The sequence below is a fragment of the Bubalus bubalis genome, chromosome 2 (assembly GCF_019923935.1).
Source record: "Bubalus bubalis isolate 160015118507 breed Murrah chromosome 2, NDDB_SH_1, whole genome shotgun sequence".
NCBI lineage: Eukaryota > Metazoa > Chordata > Mammalia > Artiodactyla > Bovidae > Bubalus > Bubalus bubalis.
In genome coordinates, this window is record NC_059158.1 from 25,564,522 (window position 1) to 25,589,561 (window position 25,040).

The 25,040-nt window shown below is 39.4% G+C and overlaps 1 protein-coding gene across 3 annotated transcripts in view; it reads right to left on the reverse strand.

Moving 5' to 3' along the window:
- The window catches only part of LOC102416049 (butyrophilin subfamily 1 member A1-like), a 73,228-nt gene that overhangs the window by 20,714 nt on the left and 27,474 nt on the right, over positions 1-25,040 (reverse strand). For all 3 annotated transcript variants that reach the window (XM_025268143.2, XM_025268151.2, XM_025268136.2), the window contains 4 exons: positions 21,166-21,186; positions 20,493-20,513; positions 14,739-14,759; positions 12,805-12,825 (listed from right to left, as the gene is read on the reverse strand). In XM_025268143.2, the coding sequence (XP_025123928.2) occupies positions 12,805-12,825; positions 14,739-14,759; positions 20,493-20,513; positions 21,166-21,186 (84 nt within the window). The remainder of the gene's footprint in view (positions 1-12,804; positions 12,826-14,738; positions 14,760-20,492; positions 20,514-21,165; positions 21,187-25,040) is intronic.

Here is a 25,040-nt window from a genome sequence, read left to right on the forward strand (position 1 = left end):
TGGGATAGCCAGAGAGAGAGAGAGAGAAGAGAGAGAGAGAGAGAGAGAGAGAACTTTCCTTTGAAAAGCTCTAACCCAAGGCATATGGCACCCCACTCCAGTACTCTTGCCTGGAAAATCCCATGGATGGAGGAGCCTGGTGGGCTGCAGTCCTTGGGGTCGCTAAGAGTCAGACACGACTGAGCGACTTCACTTTCACTTTTCACTTTCATGCATTGGAGAAGGAAATGGCAACCCACTCCAGTGTTCTTGCCTGGAGAATCTCAGGGACAAGGGAGCCTGGTGGGCTGCCGTCTATGGGGTCGCGCAGAGTTGGACACGACTGAAGCGACTTAACAGCAGCAGCAGCAGCAACCCAAGGCATGCCGGCCCACTCACAGAACAAAAGACTGAGGGAATACCAGAGGAGAGCTAGCCGGCTGCATACCGGCCCATCCCCCACCAGAGGCAGAGAGGCAGGCAGCAACAGCCAGAGCCAGAAGGCAAAGGGCAGTCTCGGCTCCAGAGATGGCATTCTCTACCAAACTGTGAGCAGGCTCCCAGTTGCTAACCAAGTCTTCGTGGGATCTTGGACTGTTGACATCCCCTGGGAGGGTCGCAGCCAGAGATCAGCTGCCTGGGGAGAGTGCGCTTGCCAAGCACCTGGTCCACTGAGCTGCTTGCACTTGGAAAGGGCACAAAATGTAGGCCCAACCAAGTCTGCACCTTTGTGGAGTACCCAAGAACCTGAACCTGAGCAGATTAGACCTGGGAAGTACACACAACCCAGGGCCCACTTTAGACAGTTCCCCTGCAGAGCAACCTGGAGCCTGAGCAGTGTAGACTGGGAAAGCACACACGCCATGAGCCAGGCCAAACCCAGTGTGGTCAAGACACTGTGAGCACACTGCGAGCATTCCCCACACATGCCAGTGATATTTGTTTGCAGTGTTTGCTTCCCTGGTGGCTCAGAGGTTAAAGCATCTGCCTGCAATGTGGGAGATTTGGGTTCAATCCCTGGGTCAGGAAGATCCCCTGGAGAAGGAAATGGCAACCCACTCCAGTATTCTTGCCTGGAGAATCCCGTGGATGGAAGAGCCTGGTGGGCTACAGTCCACGGGGTCGCAAAAAGTCGGACACGACTGAGCGACTTCACATTCACTTTTCCCTCCCCAGAGCAGGACTGAACAAATGAGCTTAAAAAAGTGTCCACCACCGCCCCCTTGTGCCAGAATGGAAATTAGACACTGAAGAGACAGATGAAGCCAAAATAAACAGAGAGAACTGCTTTGAAGTGACAGGTGCAACAGATTAAAACCCTGTAGTTAGCACCGACTACATTGGAAGGGGCCTATAGACCTTGAGAAGTAAAAGCTGGAACAAAGAACTATCTGAAACTGAACTGACCCCACACTGCCCACAACAGCTCCAGAGAAATTCCTAGATATATTTTTACTATTATCATTTAAAAAAATTTTAAGTCCTTTGTTACTCCTTCAATTTCCATTTTTATAACCTTGCAAAAAAGAAAAGATTCTACTTTTAAAGCAAATTTCATATATATGCACTTAAAATAATTTTTGTGATTTTGTTTCTCTTTTTTTAATATTGTATTTTTGAGAGTCTAACCTCTACTCTAGATTTTTAATCTTTGCTTTTTGGTACTTGTTATCAATTTTGTACCTTTAAGAATGCAATCTTCAGTACCCATTTTTACTTAGGAGTGTGATTACTGGCTTGATTGCCCTCTCACCCTTTTGATTCTCCTTTTTCTCTCCTAGGTCATCTCTATCTCCTCCCACCCCTTCTCTTCTCTGCCCAACTCTTTGAATCTCTTTGGGTATTCCAGACTGTGGAGAACACTTAGGAAACTGATTACTGGCTAGATCGGTCTCTCTCCTTTTGACCCCTCTCTTCTCCTCCTGGTCACCTCTATCTACTCCTCCCCCCCCCAACCTCTTCTCTTCTCTATGTAACTCTGTGAACCTCTCTGGGTGTTCCAGGCTGTGGAGAGCACATAGGGATTTGATTAGTGGCTAGATTGCTCTCTCTCCTTTTGATTCCCCCTCTTCTCCTCCTGGTCACCTCTATCTCCCTCCTTCCTCTTCTCTTCTCCATGTAACTCAGGGAACCTTTCTCGGTGTCTTTCACTGTGGAGACTCCTTTCTCCATTAACCTAGATGTTTTTATCATCAGTGCTGTATGGATGGAGAAGTCTTGAGGCTACTGTAAGAATAAGACTGAAAACCAGAGGCAGGAGGCTTAAGTCCAAATCCTGAGAACACCTGAGAACTCCTGACTCCGGGGAACATTAATTGATAGGAGCTCATCAAACGCCTCCATACCTACACTGAAACCAAGGACCACCAAAGGGCCAACAAATTCCAGAGCAAGACATACCATGCAAATTCTCCAGCAACACAGGAACATAGCCCTGAGCTTCAACATTAGGCTGCCCAACGTCACACCAAACCCATAGACATGTCAAAACTCATTACTGGACACTTCATTGCACTTCAGAGAGAAGAAATCCAGCCCCATCCACCAGAACACCGACACAAGCTTCCCTAACGAGGAAACCTTGACAAGCCACCCGTACAACCGCAACCACAGGGAGGAACCTCCACAATAAAGAGGAAACACAAACTGCCAGGATACGGAAAGGCCACCCCAAACAAAGCAATATACATAAGATGAAAAGGCAGAGAAATACACAGCAGGTAAAAGAGTAGGATAAATGCCCACCAAACCAAACAAAAGAGGAAGAGATAGGGAATATAACCTGATAAAGACTTCTGAATAATGATAGTGAAAACGATCCAAAATCTTGAAAATAAAATGGAGTTACAGATAAATAGCCTGGGGAAAAGGATTGAGAAGATGCAAGAAAGGTTTAACAAGGACCTAGAAGAAATAAAAAAGAGCCAATCAATAATGAATAATGCAATAAATGATATCAAAAACACTCTGGAGGGAACCAACGATAGAATAACTGAGGCAGAAGATAGGATAAGTGAGGTGGAAGATAGAATGGTGGAAATAAATGAAGCAGAGAGGAAAGAAAAAAAAAAAGAATGAAAAGAAACGAGGACAACCTCAGAGACCCAAACGCCCCAACATTCGGAACATAGGAGTCCCAGAAGATGAAGACTAAAAGAAAGGCCATGAGAAAATACTTGAGGAGATAATAGTTGAAAACTTCCCTAAAATGGGGAAGGAAATAGCCACCCAAGTCCAAGAAACCCAGAGAGTCCCAAACAGGATGAACCCAAGGCGAAACACCCCAAGACACATATTAATCAAATTAACAAAGGTCAAACACAAAGAACAAATATTAAAAGCAACAAGGGAAAAACAACAAATAACACACAAGGGGATTCCCAAAAGGATAACAGCTGGTCTTTCAATAGAAATGCTTCAGGCCAGGAAGGAATGGCAGGACATACTTAAGGTGATGAAACAGAACAACCTATAACCAGATTACTATACCCAGCAAGGATCTCATTCAAATATGAAGGAGAAATCAAAAGCTTTACAGACTAACAAAAGCTGAGAGAATTCAGCACCACCAAACCAGCTCTTCAAAAATGCTAAAGGATCTTCTCTAGACAGGAAACACAAAAAGTGTGTATAAACTCAAACCTAAAACAACAAAGTAAATGGCAATGGGATCATGTTATCAATAATTACCTTAAATGTAAATGGGTTGAATGGCCAGACCATAAGACAAAGCTTGGCTGAATGGATACAAAAACAAGACCCCTATATATGCTGTCTACAAAAGACCCATCTCAAAACAAGGGACACATACAGACTGAAAGTGAAGGGCTAGAAAAACATATTTCACGCAAATTGAGACCAAAAGAAAGCAGGAGTAGCAATATTCATATCAGATAAAATAGACTTTGAAATAAAGGCTGTGAAAAGAGACAAAGAAGGAGACTACAAAATGATCATAGGATCAATCAAAGAAGAAGATATAACAATTATAAATATATATGCACCCAACATAGGAGCACTGCAATATGTAAGGCAAATGCTGACAAGTATGAAAGGGGAAATTAACAGTCACACAGTAACAGTGGGAGACTTTAATACCCCACTCAAACCTATGGATAGATCAACTAAACAGAAAATTAGCAAGGAAACACAAACTTTAAATGATACAATAGACCAGTTAGACCTAACGGATATCTATAGGACATTCCACCCCAAAACAATGAATTTCACCTTTTTCTCAAGTGCACATGGAACCTTCTCCAGGATAGATCACATCCTGGGCCATAAATCTGGCCTTGGTAAATTAAAAAAAACATTGAAATCATTCCAAGCATCTTTTCTGAACACAATGCAGTAAGTTTAGATATCAACTACAGGAAAAAAAACTATTAAAAATTCCAACATATGGAGGATAAACAACACGCTTCTAAATAACCAACAAATCACAGAAGAAATCAAAAAAGAAATCAAAATATTCATAGAAATGAATGAAAATGAAAACACAACAACCCAAAACCTATGGCACTCTGTAAAAGCAGTGATAAGGGGAAGGTTCAAAACAATACAAGCTTACCTCAAGAAATAAGAAAAAGGTCAAATAAATAACCTAACTCTACACCTAAAGCTTGGATTAAAGCTCAACATTCAGGAAACTAAGATCATGGCATCTGGTCCCATCACTTCATGGGAAATAGATGGGGAAACAGTGGAAACAATGGCAGACTTTATTTTTTTCAGCTCCAAAATCACTGCAGATGGTGATTGCAGCCATGAAATTTAAAGATGCTTACTCCTTGGAAGGAAAGTTATGACCAACCTAGATAGCATGTTGAAAAGCAGAGACATTACTTTGCCAACAAAGGTCCATCTAGTCAAGGCTATGGTTTTTCCAGTGGTCATGTATGGATGTGAGAGTTGGACTGTGAAGAAAGCTGAGTGCTAAAGAATTGATGCTTTTGACCTGTGGTGTTGGAGAAGACTCTTGAGAGTCCCTTGGACTGCAAGGAGGTCCAATCAGTCCATCCTAAATGAGATCAGTCCTGGGTGTTCAATAGAAGGACTGATGCTAAAGCTGAAACTCCAACACTTTGGCCACCTCATGCGAAGAGAGTTGACTCATTGGAAAAGACTCTGATGCTGAGAGGGATTGGGGGCAGGAGGAGAAGGGGACGACAGAGGATGAGATGGCTGGATGGCATCACTGACTCAATGGACATGAGTTTGAGTAAACTCCGGGAGTTGGTGATGGACAGGGAGGCCTGGCATGCTGCGATTCATGGGGTCAGAAAGAGTCAGGCACGACTGAGCAACTGAACTGAAATGAAAACCCAGAGCAACTAGAAAAGGAAGAAATGAAGAACCCCCCAGTTAATAAAGGAAAGAAATCATAAAAATTAGGGCAGAAATAAATTCAAAAGAAACAAAAGAAACCATAGCACAAATCAACAAAGCTACAAGCTGGTTCTTTGAGAAGATAATTAAAATAGAAAAACCATTAGCCAGACTCATCAAGGAAAAAGGGAGAAGAATTAAGTCAACAAAATTAGAAATTAAAATGGAGAAATCACAACAGACAACACAGAAACACAAAGGATCATAAGAGACTACCATCAGCAACCATATGCCAATAAAATCGGCAACTTGGAAGAAATGGACAAATTCTTAGAAAGGTATAACTTTCCAAAACTGAACCAGGAAAAAATAGAAAATCCTAAAAGACCCATCACAAGCACAGAAATCGAAACTGTAATCAGAAATCTTCCAGCAAACAAAAGGCAGGACCAGACGACTTCACAGCTGAATTCTACCAAAAATTTAGAGAAGAGCTAACACCTATCCTACTCAAACTCTTCCAGAAAATTACAGAGGAAGGTAAACTTCTAAACTCATTCTATGAGGCCACCATCACCCTAATACCAAAACCAGACAAAGATGCCACCAAAAAAGAAAACTATAGGCCAATATCACTGATGAATATAAATGCAAAAATCCTTAACAAAATTTAGCAAACAGAATCCAACAACATATTAAAAATATCATACATTATGACCAAATGGGCTGTATCCCAGGAATGCAAGGATTCTTTAATATCCACAAATCAATCAAGGTAATACACTGCATTAACAAACTGAAAGATTAAAACCATATTGTTATTTCAATAGATGCAGAGAAAGCCTTTGACAAAATTCAACAACCATTTATGACAAAAGTCCTCCAGAAAGCAGGAATAGAAGGAACATGCTGCTGCTGCTGCTAAGTCGCTTCAGTCATGTCTGACTCTCTGCGACCCCATAGGTGGCAGCCCACCAGGCTCCGCCATCCCTGGGATTCTCCAGGCAAGAACACTGGAGTTCGTTGCCATTTCCATCTCCAGTGTATGAAAGTGAAAAGTGAAAGTGAAGTCACTCAGTTGTGTCCAACTCTTCACGACCCCATGGACTGCAGCCTACCAGGCTCCTCTGCCCATGGGATTTTCCAGGCAAGAGTACTGGAGTGGGTTGCTGTAGAAGGAACATACTTCAATATAATAAAAGCTATATATGACAAACGCACAGCAAACATTATCCTCGATGGTGAAGAATTGAAAGCATTTCCCCTAAAGTCAGGAACAGGACAAGGGTGCCCACTCTCACCACTACTATTCAACATAGTTTTGGAAGTTTTGGCCACAGCAGTCAGAGCAGAAAAAGAAATAAAATAATCCAGATTGGAAAAGAAGAAGTAAAACTGTCACTGCAGATGACATGATCTTCTCCATAGAAAACCGAAAGACTCCACCAGAAACTTACTAGAGCTAATCACTGAATATAGTAAATTTGCAGGATATAAAATTAACTCACAGAAGTCCCTTGCATTCCTATATACTAACAATGAGAAAACAGAAAGAGAAGTTAAGGAAACAATTACATTCACCATTGCAATGAAAAGAATAAAATACTTAGGAATAAATCTATTTAATAAATCTTTTGTTAAATAAAACAAAAGACCTATATATAGAAAACTATAAAACATTGATGAAAGAAATCAAAGATGACACAATAGTTGGAGAAATATACCATATTCATGGATCGGAAGAATCAATGTAGTGAAAATGAGTATACTACCCAAAGCAATCTGTAGATTCAATGCAATCCCTACCAAGCTACCAATGGTATTTTTCACAGAACTAGAACAAATAATTTCACAATTTTTATGGAAATACAAAATAGCTCGATTAACCAAAGCAATCTTGAGAAAGAAGAATGGAACTGGAGGACTCAACCTACCAGACTTCAGGCTCTACTACAAAGCCACAGTCATCAAGACAGTATGGTACTGGCACAAAGACAGAAATATAGATCAATGGAACAAAATAGAAAGCCCAGAGATAAATCCATGCACCCCACTCCAGTACTTTGGCCTAGAAAATCCCATGGACGGAGGAGCCTGGTAGGCTGTAGTTCATGGGGCCGCTAGAGTCGGGCACGACTGAGTGATTTCACTTTCACTTTTATGCATTGGAGAAGGAAATGGCAACCCACTCCAGTGTTCTTGCCTGGAGAATCCCAGGGATGGGGAAGCCTGGTGGGCTGCCATCTATGGGATCTCACAGGGTCGGACACGACTGAATTGACTTAGCAGCAGCAGCAGCATGGGCAACTTATCTTTGACAAAGGAGGCAAGAATATACAATGGAGAAAAGACAATCTCTTTAACAAGTGGTGCTGGCAAAACTGGTCAACCACTTGTAAAAGAATGAAACTAGAACACTTTCTACACAATACACAAAAATAAACTCAAAATGTATTAAAGATCTAAATGTAAGACTAGAAACTATACAACTCCTAGAGGAGAACATAGACAAAACACTCTTCGACGTAAATCACAGGAGGATCCTCTATGACCCACCTCCCAGAGTAATGGAAATAAAAGCAACAATAAACAAATGGGACCTAATTAAACTTAAAAGCTTTTGCACAACGAAGAAAACTATAAGCAAGGTGAAAAGACAGCCTTCAGAATGGGAGAAAATAATAGCAAACGAAGCAGCTGACTAAGAATTAATCTCAAAAATACATAAGCAGCTCCTGCAGCTCAATTGGAGAAAAATAGATGGGCCAATCAAAAAATGGGCCAAAGAACTAAACTGACATTTCTCCAAAGAAGACATAGAGATGGATAACAAACACATGAAAAGATGCTCAACATCACTCATTATCAGAGAAATGCAAATCAAAACCACAATGAGGCACCATCTCACGCCAGTCAGAATGGCTGCTATCAAAACGTCTACAAGCAATAAATGCTGGAGAGGGTGTGGAGAAAAGAGAACCCTCTTACACTGTTGGTGGGAATGCAAACTAGTACAGCCACTATGGAGAATAGTGTGGAGATTCCTTAAAAAACTGGAAATAGAACTGCCATACGACCCAGCAATCCTACTGCTGGGCATATACACCAAGGAAACGAGAATTGAAAGAGACACACGTACCCCAATGTTCACCTCAGCACTGTTTACAATAGCCAGGACATGGGAGCAACCTAGATGTCCATCGGCAGAGGAATGGATAAGAAAGCAGTGGTACATATACACAATGGAATATTACTCAACCATTAAAAAGAATACATTTGAATTAGTTCTAATGAGGGGGATGAATCTGAAGCCTATTGTACAGAGTGAAGTCAGTAAGAAAAACACCAATACAGTATAATAATGCATGTATATGGAATTTAGAAAGATGGTAACAATGACTCTATATGCAAAACAGCAAGAGACACAGATGTATAGAACAGTCTTTTGGACTCTGTGGGAGAAGGCGAGTGTGGGATGATTTGAGAGAATAGCACTGGAACCTGTATATTATCATATGTGAAACATATCTCCAGTCCAGGTTCGATGGATGAGACAGGGTGCTCTGGGTTGGTGCACTGGGATGACCTTGAGGGATGGGATGGGGAGTGCAGTGGGAGGGGGGTTCAGGATAGGGAAGACATGTACACCCATGACAGATTCATGCCAATGTATGGCAAAATCCACTACAATAAGGTAAGGTAATTAGCCTCCAATTAAAATAAATTAATTAAAAAAGAAAAAAGAAAAAAAAAAGAAAATAATTAGGCCATATCTGGCAAAAATAGGTATACACTGGATCACTTGATGGTATGGTCAAGAGAAGTAGATCAGCAAGTCTTACGTTTACTCCTGATATCAGTGATAGACAAAGTGTGTAAATCAAAAGGAAAAAGTTCTCTCTCTCACCAGGTTGGAAGTCTGAAGCCTTCCCTTAAAAACAGGGACAATATCATGTACAAAACAATGGGCATTCCATCTCAGAAGACACTTTGGAGAGCCCAGGCTAAAGAAAGCTTTCTATTAAATGGAGAAAACCACATTCTTTTAAGTCTAATCCCATTCATGTCAACAAGCTTATGATGAAAATTTGGTAGTTGTTTGGAAGATAGAAGCCCAAGAATATACCAAAGGAAGGAAACAAACAAAGAAAAATATTTCTAGGAAATATATTCATTAAAAAGTCAGAAAGAAGTTACTCATTTAATACTGAAGTAATTATGAAAGGTCTTAGCTGATTCATGATGTATGGCAAAAACCACCACAATATTGTAATCATCCTCCAATTAAAATAAATTAGTTAATTAAAGAAAGAAAAAAAAACTCATGTAGATGTCAAAGAACTCCAGCAAACAAAAAAGGAAATATTTCGAATGTTCTCACTTTATGTAAAATTGGTAGGAAGAATGTAATTTAAGGAAAAAACATTAACAAAACCAACCCCCTGCTCAAAAAATGAAGGAAGAAAAATATAGTAAGGAAGCACTTGGAAAAGTTAAGAAAGGGAATCAATTTCTCAATTGACTTAATAAAAGAACCATGTGAAATGTGTAGGTAGAATGAAAACCAGGATTTCATATCAAACATGTTTCATTTTTGGAGAGTTTTACAGGATATAAGTATTTCAAATTTAGACCAAGATACCTGTTTAATAGCTAGTGGAGGTGATGGAATTCCAGTTGAGCTATTTCAAATCCTGAAAGATGATGCTGTGAAAGTGCTGCACTCAATATGCCAGCACATTTGGAAAACTCAGCAGTGGCCACAGGACTGGAAAAGGTCACTTTTCATTCCAATCCCAAAGAAAAGCAATGCCAAAGAATGCTCAAACTACTTCACGATTGCACTCATCTCACATGCTAGTAAAGTAATGCTCAAAATTCTCCAAGCCAGGTTTCAGCAATATGTGAACCGTGAACTTTCTGATGTTCAAACTGGTTTTAGAAAAGGCAGAAGAACCAGAGATCAAATTGCCAACATCCACTGGATCATGGAAAAAGCAAGAGAGTTCCAGAAAAACATCTATTTCTGCTTTATTGACTGTGCCAAAGCCTTTGACTGTGTGGATCACAATAAACTGTGGAAAATTCTGAAAGAGATGGGAATACCAGACCACCTGACCTGCCTCTTGAGAAATCTGTATGAAGGTAGGGAAACAACAATTAGAACTGGACATGGAACAACAGACTGCTTCCGAATAGGAAAAGGAGTACATCAAGGCTGTATATTGTCACCCTGCTTATTTAACTTCTATGCAGAGTACATCATGAGAAATGCTGGGCTGGAAGAAGCACAAGCTGGAATCAAAATTGCCTGGAGAAATATCAATAACCTCAGATATGCAGATGACACTACCCTTATGGCAGAAAGTGAAGAGGAACTAAAAAGCCTCTTGATGAAAGTGAAAGTGGAGAGTGAAAAGTTGGCTTAAAGCTCAACATTCAGAAAATGAAGATCGTGGCATCCGGTCCCATCACTTCATGGGAAATAGATGGGGAAACAGTGGAAACAGTGTCAGACTTTATTTTTCTGGGCTCCCAAATCACTGCAGATGGTGACTGCAGCCATGAAATTAAAAGATGCTTACTTTTGGAAGGAAAGTTATGACCAACCTAGATAGCATGTTGAAAAGCAGAGACTTTGCCAACAAAGGTCCGTCTAGTCAAGGCTATGGTTTTTCCTGAGGTCATGTATGGATGTGAGAGTTGGACTGTGAAGAAAGCTGAGCGCTGAAGAATTGCTGCTTTTGAACTGTGGTGTTGGAGAAGACTCTTGAGAGTCCCGTGGACTGCAAGGAGATCCAATCAGTCCATTCTGAAGGAGATCAGCCCTGGGATTTCTTTGGAAGGAATGATGCTAAAGCTGAAACTCCAGTACTTTGGCCACCTCATGCGAAGAGTTGACTCATTGGAAAAGACCCTTATGCTGGGAGGGATTGGAGGCAGGAGGAGAAGGGGACGACAGAGGATGAGATGGCTGGATGGCATCACTGACTCGATGGGCGTGAGTCTCAGTGAACTCCTGGAGTTGGTGATGGACAGGGAGGCCTGGCATGCTGTGATTCATGGGATCGCAAAGAGTCGGACAGGACTGAGTGACTGAACTGAACTGAACCATACATGACCACAGGAAAAACCATAGCCTTGACTAGACGGACCTTTGTTGGCAAAGTGACATCTCTGCTTTTCAACATGCTATCTAGGTTGGTCATAACTTTCCTTCCAAAATAAAATGTCTTTTATAATAAAATAATTTTGCAATAATAATTTTATTTTGGTAGTAGTTTACAGAAACTGATTTTTAGTTTTCAAATTGATTTTTAGTTTTTTTTTTTAGTTTTGGTTTCTGATTGTTTACACTTAATAAAACTGGGATAAATTAGTGGTCAATAGAAGGACTTCCAAATTAGCTTTGAAAGACTATACTTTCTTATTTTATCATTTACTTCTGAAAGTAAAAAAATTGAATGACACGGTTCTAACCAAATTCTTTACATACTTTTCCACTTTCATTATCAAGAATTTTCAGCAAGCAAATCTTTTACAAGCAGAAAATAAATGGAAAAATTGATGTAGATGACTGATTTGTATATTTGGGGGAACTATAATCTTCAGCACTGAGTCAATGGTGGAAAACAAATGCTGTGATTATACCGTATAACCAAAGCAAAGTGTTAGAAGCCTGTACTTTAAGCACTAATTTTATCTCTTTCTATAATGTGACTCTGGGCTATATTGAAGTCACTTATAAAGCTTTCGTATAAATTTCAAGAGATTAGCTCATTTATAGAAATTGACATTTTGTTAAAAGACAATATTTGGCAGTCCTTGTGATTTATAGGTTTCAAGGTGTTTGCCCTGTGCATACTGTCCCTTGTCCTACTTTTGGAGGAAAGCTCCCTGGCAGTGTTAATCCACTGTGTGGTCTTTCCCACATCTCTCCTGTGTTCACTAGACTAAAATATCTATTAATGTTCACCTCTGCCTCTCAAGTTATAACCTTCCTAAATTTAGATGTCTTTTAGGATATACTTCTTAACTTAAAAAAGGGGAGAATAATGTAATCTCGTATACATTACTGTGAGGAAAAACTCATCCTTCCAAAGCAAATAGGGTAGAAAAGGAATAGAAAAGAGATGTTATGTGGAAATGAAGAGAGATCGAAATTGAAAAAGCCTATCTTGGGGAAAACTGACAGGTCAGAACTTTACTCAAATCTGACACATATCTTGATGCTAAAATTCTGTTCACAGAAGGGCCTTGCCTTCTTGATATAGATAGAAATATGAAAGAGGTAATAATGGCATAAACTGAATTGCAAATGACACTTAGGTAACTGAGTTGAAAGTTAAGATACTGAAATAAAATCATGTAAAAACATGTCACTGTTTGAGATATGGCAGGTGATCAGCAGAACTTTCAATATTAAGAGTTTCAAAGATACAGGAAATAGAGAAGAATAGCAAAGTACACAACGGAAAACTTATTGGTACTTGCCTCTTTCCTGTTTACTCTTTCCTGAAAAGCAAAAGGAAGAAACAAAATTTAATTCCAAATAAAAGCATATTGTCGGGAAGAAAGGAGAACAAAAATTGGGATTCCTTTCATAGTTTACTCCGTGGTACAACTTGACCCATATTTGTGAAAACTGGAGCCATAAGGTTGCAAAGGATATCTCATCAGTCAGAGACAGTGTCATTTTATATCATTCCACCCCTTAGTGCAAAAGAAACTAAATTAGGAAATGAAACCATTAAGGAGAGTTAGGGTGGGAATTCTTTTGGGATGTACAACATCAGCCGTTCTTCTTTCATTGGGACATTCTTTTTCACTTTAAAATGGAAATGTACACACATGCACAAGACAGGTACTTATTAAATAGTGAGGAAGAATACAGAGAAGGCATGTATTTGTGCCAAACTGAATTTGTCACCGTAGTCGTGTGAAATTTACTATATTCATTGTTGTTGTTGTTCAGTTGGTAAGTCATGTCTGACTCTTTGCAATCCCATGAACGCCAGGCTTCTCTGTCCATCACTATCTCCTGGAGTTTGCTCAAACTCAAGTCCATTGAATCAGTGATGCCATGCAACCATCTCATCCTCTGTTGCCCCCTTCTCCTCTTGACCTCAATTTCCCCCAGCATCACAGTCTCTTCCATTGAGTCAGCTCTTCACATCAGGTGGCCAAAGTACTGAGGCTTCAGCTTCAGCATCAGTCCTTCCAGTGAATATTTAGGATTGATTTCCTTTGGGATTGGCTGGTTTGATCTATTTGCAGACCAAGGGACTCTCAGCAGGCTTCTCCAGCACCACAGTTTGAAATCGTCATTTCTTCAGTGCTCAGCTTTCTTTATGGTCCAGTTCTCACATCCATACATGACTACTGGAAAAATCATAACCTTGACTGTATAGACCTTTGTCAGTACACTGATGCCTCTGCTTTTTAATACGCTGTTTAGGTTTGACATAGCTAATCTATATTAGCTATATTCATTAAAGTCATATATTTCTAAGATACATTCCTCCAAAATAAGAATGTAATTTGAATTGTTATAAGAAAGGAAGGATATTAAAGTTTGAATGAATCTATTAGGTTTTCTTTTGAAAGCTTGCAAGACAATAGTGCTTGTGTCCTTCACTTAATGTTTTCAGTATTGAGAGATATTTTTTAACCTCATTTAAGATAGAATTCTTCCAAAAATATTTAATGGGATTTGTGGCTGATGTTTTGATAATTATGTAAATAAATTGCAAAAGAATAAAGAACAATTAGTAAGGTTGGATTTTGTTAAAAATAAAACAGGAAACCTTCAGTAATATATTTAGATACCTGGGAACACTTTGTTCCTATGTTCAAGTACAGTGGAAGACGATGTCCAAGTTCACACTTGACCAATGAATAATATCATATACCATTTAGATTTTGAAAGGGCAATGAATAGAGAAGATTAACCCAGCATTTTTGGTGTCTTCTCTCATCATTTATGTTTTAAAAGAAGTATTGATTGTGTCATAAGTATCCTCAAACTTGAAATAGCTGACAAAGAACACCAGCTATGTATGGTACTATGTATGGATGGTTTCCAACAATATATATCTGAATAGAAACCTTCTCAGCCTCATGCCTTTTATGTTACCAGCTTCCTAATGACACCATGAGAAGTCCTTGCATGAGAGAAGAAACCAGTCTTTAAAGGGATGGCATGGTATGAAGAGAAAAAAGAAGAAATGGAAAAGTAGAGAGGTAGAGAAACAGAAATGATCAGAATTAAAATGGGAGAAATTAAACACCAAAATATTGGGGTGGAACTAGTATACCTGAGGAGGAGGCAAGCCAACACAAGACATTCAGACAAGAATTCAGGCAATATTAAATGATGAACCAGTCATTTTAAAGGGGATCAATTGTAACGAGAGCAGAAATTTTACCTAGTTCTTTCCAAGGTTCTTCTAAAAAAAAAAAGGAAAGAGAAATGTTAGCTTCATGAGACAGAACTACAATAAGAAAGAAAATTTACTGAAAAGTTCGTATTTAAAATGAACACTATACAGTTTCAGATAAACACACACACACACAAATTGGTTCAGAAGTCAGTATTTCCCAGAGATATTCTATAGTAAATGAAAAAAGGGGAAATGCAATCAATTTAATTAATTGACAAACTTTTCAGAAATATTCTGGTGGTTAATTTGTAAAAATTATTCTTGATCCCTTTGGCAATATTTAGGCTCCTGCTGTCCTGTTAGTTGGTGATGGACAGAGAGGTCTGGTGTGCTGCAGTCCATGGGGCTGCAGAGTCGGACACGACTGAGCGACTGAACTGAACTGAACTGTCCTGTTTGTTAGCTTTAGTATGGTCATTGACTGTTTTTACATGTATAAATCAATTCTCATGATTGCAGTAGCTACATTGTATAAAGTTGCCACAAACACTGTATAAGGGAATACTGAAACACTTTTGGTATAGGTAATACATTGTCAGGTTTCTGGGTGACTCTTTTCACAATGTTACTGCCAGCAATTAATTTGCAACCTTGTTGTATTTGAGTTTCTCTTTTAACTCATGGGTAAATGAATTTATCTGAAGGCAATCACACGGGTGCTGAATCCAGGAGAGAGAAAGAAAAGGGTTCTCTGAGAGAGATTTTGTTTCTCACCAACCATGCTTTTACTGTGCCACCTCCTCTCTGAGAGAAAATATCTAAACACACATATATGAACATTATAAAGAAGCTGCAACAAAGCTCTTCTTCTAATAGTTTTTTCCTGCAACATTTTTTGTCACATCCATTCCATAATTAAAGAGGTAGATTTCTAAAATCTATTCCATTGAAAACATCACTACAATTTAAAGAACATCTTTGATATCTAGAGATACGAAGGTTTAAATAATTCTTGTGTTATGATACTGAAAAGTGGTTCAGAAGCATCTTAGAACTAGCCTTAGACTTTTGAGGCATGTTATCAATGAGAGTTCCTAGAGTAACAAAATGTATATATACATACATATACATGCACACACACATACACGCACACACACACACACACACACACACACACAGAAACAGCAAGGACCTAACAGAAGCAGAGACATCACTTTGCCGACCAAGGTCTGTACAAGGTCTGTTGGCTTATCTAGTAGTCATGTATGGATGTGAGAGTTGGACTATAAAGAAGGCTGAAAGTGTTACTTGTTCAGTCATGTCCAATTCTTTGTGACCCATGGACTGAAGTTTGCCAGGCTCCTATTTGTAATGCTCCAGGCAAGAATACTGTGGTGGGTTGCTATTCCCTTCTCCAGGGGATCTTCCTGACACAGGGATCAATCCCAGGTCTCCTGCATTGCAGGAAGATTCTTTACTGTCTGAGCCACCCTTAGATCAGATCAGATCAGTCGCTCAGTAGTGTCCGACTCTTTGCGACCCCATGAATCGCAGCACGCCAGGCCTCCCTGTCCATCACCAACTCCCGGAGTTCACTCAAACTCACGTCCATCGAGTCAGTGATGCCATCCAGCCATCTCATCCTCTGTTCTCCCCTTCTCCTCCTGCCCCCAATCCCTCCCAGCATCAGAGTCTTTTCCAATGAGTCAACTCTTCGCATGAGGTGGCCAAAGTACTGGAGTTTCAGCTTTAGCATCATTCCTTCCAAAGAAATCCCAGGGCTGATCTCCTTCAGAATGGACTGATTGGATCTCCTTGCAGTCCACGGGACCCTCAAGAGTCTTCTCCAACACCACATTTCAAAAGCATTAATTCTTCAGCGCTCAGCCTTCTTCACAGTCCAACCCTCACATCCATACATGACCACTGGAAAAACCATAGCCTTGACTAGACGAACCTTTGTTGGCAAAGTAATGTCTCTGCTTTTGAATATGTTATCTAGGCTGGTCATAACTTTCCTTCCAAGGCTCTCCTAAAGAAGGTTGAGTGCTGAAGAATTGATGCTTTCAAACTGTGGTTCTGAAGAAGATTCTTGAGAGTCTCTTGGGCTACAAGGAGATTAAACCAGTCAATCCTAAAGAGAATCAACCCTGAATGTTCATTGGAGAGACTGCTGCTGAAGGTGAAGCTCCAATAATTTGGCAACTTGATGCAAAGAGCCAACTAATTGGAAAAGATCCTAATGCTGGAAAAGATTGAAGGCAGGAGGAGGAGACAACAGAGGATGAGATCGTTGGTTGGCATCACTGACTCATTGGACATGAGTTTGAGCAAACTCTCGGAGATGGTGAAGGACTGGGAAGCCTGGCATGCTGAAGACCATGGGATCACAAAGTGTTGGACATAACTTAGAGAATGAACAACAAGTTAAGGCAACTTGACCTTAACATTTTACATTACTACTTTTTAATCTCCTTTGAGGTTGGGAAAGCTGGTGAAAACATTTTTTAAAATTGCTTGTGTCATATTTGGGTTTGTAGTTCATAAGATTTGGAAGAGCAAAGCAATACATTTTTGCCATTCTGATTTAAACTAAAAAGTATAAGTGAGATCATGTGATATATTTATATTTCTGGCTTATTTCCACTTAGTAAAGTGTCCTCTAGGTTTATATATGTTATTGTAAATGACAATTTCTTTCTTTTTTAGAAAGAAATAATATTCTACAACATTCTATATTACAATAGAATACAATAATATTCTATAATATTCTATGTATCTATTCTCGATATATACATTCCATATATTTATGTGTTCTTTTATTGCTGAGCATAGAAGTTGTTTTCATATCTTGGCTTTTGTGAATAATGCTGCAGTGAACACAAGAGTGTAGATATCTCTTTGAGATACTGATTTTATTTGCTTTGGATTTATATCCAGAGGTAAGATTGCTGGATCATATGGTAATTTTAGTTATAATTTTTGAAAGAAATTACATAGCATTTTCCACAATAACTGTATCAGTTTACATTCTTAGCAACAGTGTTCCCTTTTCTCCACATCCTTGCCAAACTTTTCGTTTTTTTTCTTTTTGAATTTTTTGTCTTTTTGATAAAGCTGTTCAGCAGCTATGATGGTGTTAGTTGCTCAGTGGTGTCTGACTCTGCGATCCCATGGACTGTAGCCCACCAGGCTCCTCTGTCCATGGATTTCTCCAGGCAAGAATACTATAGTGGGTAGCCATTCCCTTCTGCAGGATTCTTCCCGACTCAGGGATTGAACTTGGGTCTCTCACATTGCGAGCAGGTTCCATACTGTCTGAGTCACCAGGGAAGCCCCTTCAGCAGCTATCAGGTGATAGTTTATTGTGGCTTTCATTTGCATTTCCCTGACCGAGTGGCAAAGAATTGATGCTTTTGAACTGTGGTGTTGGAGAAGACTCTTGAGAGTCCCTTGGACTGCAAGGAGATCCAACCAGTTCATCCCAAAGGATATCAGTCTTGAATATTCATTGGAAGGACTGATGTTGAAGCAGAAACTCCAATACTTTGGCCACCTGATGCGAAGAACTGACTCATTGGAAAAGACCCTGATGCTGGGAAAGATTGAAGGTGGGAGGAGAAGGGGATGAGATGGTTGGTTGGTATCGCTCACTCAACGGACATGAGTCTGAGTGAACTCCAAGAGTTGGTGATGGACAGGGAGGCCTGGTGTGCTGCAGTCCATGGGGTTGCAAAGATTCGGACACGACTGAGTGACTGAACTGAACTGAACTGATGAGTAGTGATTTGGAACATTTTTAAAAATTTGTTTTACAAACCTATTGGCCATTTGTATGTCTTTTTGGAGAAATGTTTATTCAAATTTTTTGTCCATTTTTAATTGACTTATTTGGTTTTTGCTGTTTTGAGTAAAATAGTTTTCTGGTTTTTGCCATTTTGAGTTATTTGGTTTTTGCTATTGAGTTGAATTCTTTATATGGTTTGGATATTAACACTTTCAGATACATGGTTTGTGAATATGTTCTTCTATACTCTAGGTTGTCTCTTTACTTTGTTGGTCATTTCCCTTGCTGTGCAGAAGCTTTTGATGAAATCCCATTGGTCTGTTTTAAAAAAATTTTTATTGCCTGTGCTGTTGGAGTCATATAAAAAATATGCCCAGACTAATGTCAAAGAGATTTTTCTCTAGGTTTTCTTCTAATAGTTTTAAGTCTGAAATTCAAGTCTTTAATCCATTTTGAGTTGTTTTTGTATAAGTTTGAAAGAAAATTTCCATTTATGTTATTGATGTCACAATTTACCTGTTTTTGCATTGCATATCTATTAACAAATTATTATTTTTTAATTCATTTTTAATTGGAGGCTAATTGCATCACAATATTGTGTTGGCTTCTATTGTACAACAGTGTGAATCAGCTATAAGTATACACATATCCCCTCCCTCTTGAGCCTCCCTCCTAGCCCCCTATCCCACCCCTCTAGTGCATCACAGAGCACAGGGCTGAGCTCCCTGTATTATACAGCAGTTTCCCACTAGCTATCTGTTTATTTATTTATTTGTTTTAAACAGTTTTGTCTTTTAACTTTTTTAAAACTAGAGTTAAAAGTGATTTATGTACCATTTGTGTAAAAGTGATTTATGTACCGTTGCAGTATCACAGTATTCTGAATTTGACTTCATAACTTCACCAGTGAGCTTCATATTTTCAAATGTTATGTTACTAATTAATATCTTTTCATTTCAACTTGAAAAACTTTATTTAACATTTCTTGTAAAGCAGGTTTAGTGGTTATGAGTCAGCTTTTTGGTCTGCAAACTTTTTCTTTCTTTTTCATTTTTGGAGTTTAGTTTTGGAGATATAATATACTTGGTGGGCAGGAAACTTGGATGATATACTCAAAGAAATGGATGAAAGAAAAATAACTGCCTGATGGTCAAATAGGAAAGTATTAATGAATGGGCATGAAGTTTCAGTTAAGCAAGAGAAGCAAATTCTAGAGATTTTCTGTACAGCATTGTATCTATAATAAACAACATTGCATTGTACACATAAACTTTTATTATATCTCACATAAGTGTTCTTAGCACAATACAATGAAATTATTGAATTATAGTTTGTTCAAACTTCCCATGGCCATTTTCTTTCTACTGGGAAACCTTCACTCAAAAATTTTCATCAGCTTAATACTCAGTATTGCTACTCTGAACCCATGTCTTCAAAAAAATAGAGATGAAAAGTGAGAGTTCATCCCCCCCCCAATTTGTCAATTAAGTACTTTTTTCCATTTCCTCAGTTTTTACCTTTTACTGATGTTCCTCACTGAGAACAAAAGATTATTTATTACCTAATATTCCTTCTAATAGAAGGTAATTAATTCTACACATCTGCAATAAGAGGTAAAATAAACTTTACTTAATTTGCATAGTGGTTTAAAAAGCAAATTCTCTGAGATTTTAGACAAAATGCATATTTCCTCCACTTAAAAATTCCAGAAATTCAGTAGTATATAATTAATGGAATTTATTATCAAATATGGTTCATGTATGTCTATTTTTTAATAGAGAACAACTTGTAGCATGAATAATTTAAATGCAATAATGTTTAAGTGCAAATGGAAACAACTTTGTTGACTTCAGTTGGAGTGAGAAAATATAAGGCACAATGATGTAAATTGAAGTCATACAGCATATAGGGAACATGTTGTTTCAAGGACAGTAAAACAACAAGGGACAAGGCAACATGGACAAAAGACCCAAAGACTATGCGCACAGTGTAAAATGGCTAATGGAACTTACCATTTTCTACTGCTACTGCATCTGAAAAACAGAGAGAAATATTAATTTATTTAGTTGATTATTCAATCAGAATAATCATAGGTTATTGTCAGTGTCATATTTTCTGAAAAATATATAGATGGGATTTTACTCAAACCCAGAGTCAGGGAGCTAATTGAAAATGGCCTTCTTTGATGCTTTTATAGATATTTTCTTGGGAATGATTATGGGAAAACGAATAAACTTTAGAGAGGAAATATGCACTCCTCTCTCAGGATAGTTGAAAGAATATAATGTGCCCAGATAGGGACATATCAACTTAGAATCAAACAGATTGTAAAGGAGAAAATTTTGGAGCTTTTATCCAGAAAGTGACCCTGATGATCATGGCAGTGGATCCTTTAATCTGTTTCTCAACAACCTTATCATGAATACACAGAATACTTCTGAAGCACAAAGTGAAGATAATAAGCAAAAGGAAAGGGAATGAAGGAAGGGAAGAGAAAGCAAGAAGGGGAAAGAAGGAAACAGAACATGGAGTAGACCTGAAAGCAGAAATGTAGTATGACATTTTGGAAATGAAGTAGGAGTAAGAGAAAGTAAAAGGCAAAAGAAACAAAATGAGAGAGTGGAAACAAGGGGAAAAAAGTCTCTAACAGGCAAAGTAGCAGAGTGCTTGAAGAACAAACATTACCAGGTATACGCAAAAGTTGATCTGAAAAATAAAATGGAAAGTACCATATTAATGATGTAGGAAACAAACAGATTAAAATCTTAAAATCTGCTTGCACAAGGGTAAAAGTAGCAAGTTGAGGGTTAAGAAGAAGAAATTAACAACCACTGATTTTTCTGTTTTCAGTAACATTAATTTCCACTGTGTTACAATAACATAGCCTTATATTCCACCACGGATGGATTAGTAAGTACTATGACTTTCTAAATCCCCAAATAGCCCCAGCTGTCTTATACCTCTTTCTTATTCCTTCTTACTCTATCATTTCTGCTTAATTTTTCCTTTGACATTATTTGTTCCCTTTCCTCAGTACTTTGAATCTTTTGCCATTTTCCATATAAAAACAGAAACTTGGTAATTTGTGTCTTCTCATTTTTTTTTTTTTTTTAATACTCGCCAGTCTGGCTAGAGGTTGATCAGTTGCATTGTTATTTCAAAGAACAAACTTAATTTCATTAATTTTCTTTATTGTTTTTGTGCTTTTAATATCATTTATTTCTCATATTATATTTATTATTTATCTTTTCTGAATTGCTTTGGGTTTATTTTGTTCATTTCAAAACTTTCTTAATCAGTAGTATTGGATAATACATTGAGATGTTCTTCATTTTGAATACAAGAATATAATTTACCAAGATGGTGGAGGAATAGGATGGGGAGACCACTTTCTCCCCCACAAATTCATCAAAAGAACATTTGAACACTGAGTAAATTCCACACAACAACTTCTGAATGCCGGCGGAGGACATCAGGTACCCAGAAAAATAGCCCATTGTCTTCGAAAGGAAGTAGGAAAAAATATAAAAGATAAAAAGAGAGACAAAAGAGGTAGGGACAGAGCTCCATCCCAGGAAGGGAGTCTTAAAAAAGAAACAAGTTTCCAAACACCAGGAAACACTCTCACTGCCGAGTCTGTGGTGAGCCTTGGAACCACAGAGGGCAACATAACCAGGAGGAAAAATAAATAAATAATTAAAACCCACAGATTATGTGCCCAACAGTAACTCCCCCAGTGAAGAAGCAGCACAGATGCCTGCATCTGCCACTAGCAAGCAGGGGCTGGGCAGGGAGGCACGGGCTGCATTGCTTAGAGTAAGGACCAGGCCTGAATGCCCCAAGGGCAATCTGAGGGAACCAACTTGTGATAGCAAACCAGACTGTGGGATAGATACCACGTGAAAAGCCCTAACCTAAGACACCGCCAGGCCTGCTCACAGAACAAAGATATGAGCAAAGCTAGCCAGCAGCACACTGGCCCATCCTCCTCTGGTGACAGGCAGGCAAAGGCAGCCAGAGCTGAAAGGGGGCAATCATGGCCCCAGAGAGGCATTATCTACCAAACTGCAAGCAGGCTTCGTTGCTAACCAAGACTTCTTGGGATTCTGGATGGTCAACATTAGCCTGAGAAGGTGCACTGGTTGTACACCCAGAAAACCAAGCAGCAGGGACGGGGGAGGAGATAAGTTGCAGCGACCGCATTCACCAAACACCTGGTCACCTGAGCCGCTCGGACCTGGGAAGAGCACAAAACGCAGGCCCAGCTGAGTCTGCACCTCTGAGGACTACCTGAGTACCTGAACCTGAGTGGCTTAGATCTGGGAAGTGCATACAACCCAGGGCTGGCCTCAGACAGATCCTGGCAGAGCAATCTAGAGCCTAAGCAGTGTAGACAGGGAAAGCACACAAGCCATTAAGTTCAGTTCAGTTCAGTCGCTCAGTTCGTGTCCGACTCTTTGTGACCCCATGAATCGCAGCACGCCAGGCCTCCCTGTCCATCACCAACTCCTGGAGTTCACTCAGACTCACGTCCATCGAGTCAGTGATGCCATCCAGCCATCTCATCCTCTGTCCTCCCCTTCTCCTCCTGCCCCCAATCCCTCCCAGCATCAGAGTCTTTTCCAATGAGTCAACTCTTCGGATGAAGTGGCCAAAGTACTGGAGTTTCAGCTTTAGCATCATTCCTTCCAAAGAACACCCAGGACTGATCTCCTTTAGGATGGACTGGTTGGATTTCCTTGCAGTCCAAGGGACTCTCAAGAGTCTTCTCCAACACCACAGTTCAAAAGCATCAATTCTTCAGTGCTCAGCCTTCTTCACAGTCCAACTCTCACATTCATACATGACCACTGGAAAAACCATAGCCTTGACTAGATGGACCTTTGTTGGCAAAGTAAAGTCTATGCTTTTCAATATGCTATCCAGGTTGGTCATAACATTCCTTCCAAGGAGTAAGCGTCTTTTAATTTCCTGGCTGCAGTCACCATCTGCAGTGATTTTGGAGCCCAGAAAAATAAAGTCTGACACTGTTTCCACTGTTTCTCTATCTATTTCCCATGAAGTGATGGGACCAGATGCTGTGAGCAGGAGCAAACCCAGTGTGGCCAAGACACTGTGAGCACAAGCCAGTGTTACTTGTTTGCAGCATCCCTCCCCACAGCTCTGCTGAACAAGTGAGCCTAAAAAAGCGTCCACCACCGCCCCCTTGTGTCAGGACGGAAATTAGACCCTGAAGAGACCAGCAAACCGAAGAAGCTAAAACAGAGGAACCCTCTTGGAAGTGACAGGTGCAATAGATTAAAACCCTGTAGTTAGTACCAACTACATAGGAAGGGGCCTATAGATCTTGAGAAATATAAGCCAGATGAAGGAACTATCCGAAAATGAACTGACCCCACACTGTCCACAACAACACCAAAGAAAGTCATAGATATATTTTTACTATTTTTATTATTATGCTTTAACTTAAAAAACAGTTTTTCAATTTTTAAGTCCCTCTATTACTCCTTTAATTTTAATTTTTATAACCTACTATTACTTTGCCAAAAAAAGGAGAGACCCTATTTTTTAAAGCAAACTTCATATATATATTTTATAATTTTTGTGACTTTTTTTTCTTTAATATTGTGTTTTTGAAAATCCAACCTCTACTCTAGATTTTAAATCTTTGCTTTTTGGTATTTGTTATAAATTTTGTACCTTTAAGAACCCAATCTTCAGTACCCATTTTTACTTGGGAGTGAGATTACTGGCTTGACTGCTCTGTCCCTCTTTGGACTCTCTTTTTATTCCACCAGGTCACCTCTCTCTCCTCCCTCCCCCTTCTCTTCTCTACCCAACTCTGTGAATCTCTTTGTGTGTTCTAGATGGTGGAGAACACTTAGGGAACTGATTACTGGCTGGATCTGTCTCTCTCCTTTTGATTCCCACTTTTCTCCTCCTGGTCACCTCTGTCTCCTTCCTCTGTCTTCTCTTCCCTGTATAACTCTGTGAACATCTCTGAGTGGTTCAGACTGTGGAGCACACATAAGGAAGTGATTACTGGCTAGGTTGCTCTCTCCTCTTTTGATTCCACCTCATCTCATCCTGGTCACCTCTATCTCCTTCTTCCCTCTTCTCTTCTCCATGTAACTCTGTGAACCTCTCTGGGTGTCCCTCACTGTGGAGAAACTTTTCATCTTTAACCTAGATGTTTTATCAATGGTTCTGTATAGATGGAGAAGTCTTGAGGCTACTGTAAGAATAAGACTGAAAACCAGAAGCAGGAGGCTTAAGTCCAAATCCTGAGAACACCAGAGAACTCCTGACTCCAGGGAACACTAATCGATAGGAGCTCATCAAACGCTTCCATACCTACACTGACACCAAGGACCACCCAAGGACCAACAAGTTCCAGAGCAAGACATACCATGCAAATTCTCTAGCAACACAGCAACATTGTCTTGAGCTTCAATATACAGGTTGCCCAAAGTCACTCCAAACCCATTGACAACTCATAACTCATTACTGGACATGTCATTGCACTCCAGAGAGAAGAAATCCAGCTCCACCAGCAGAAT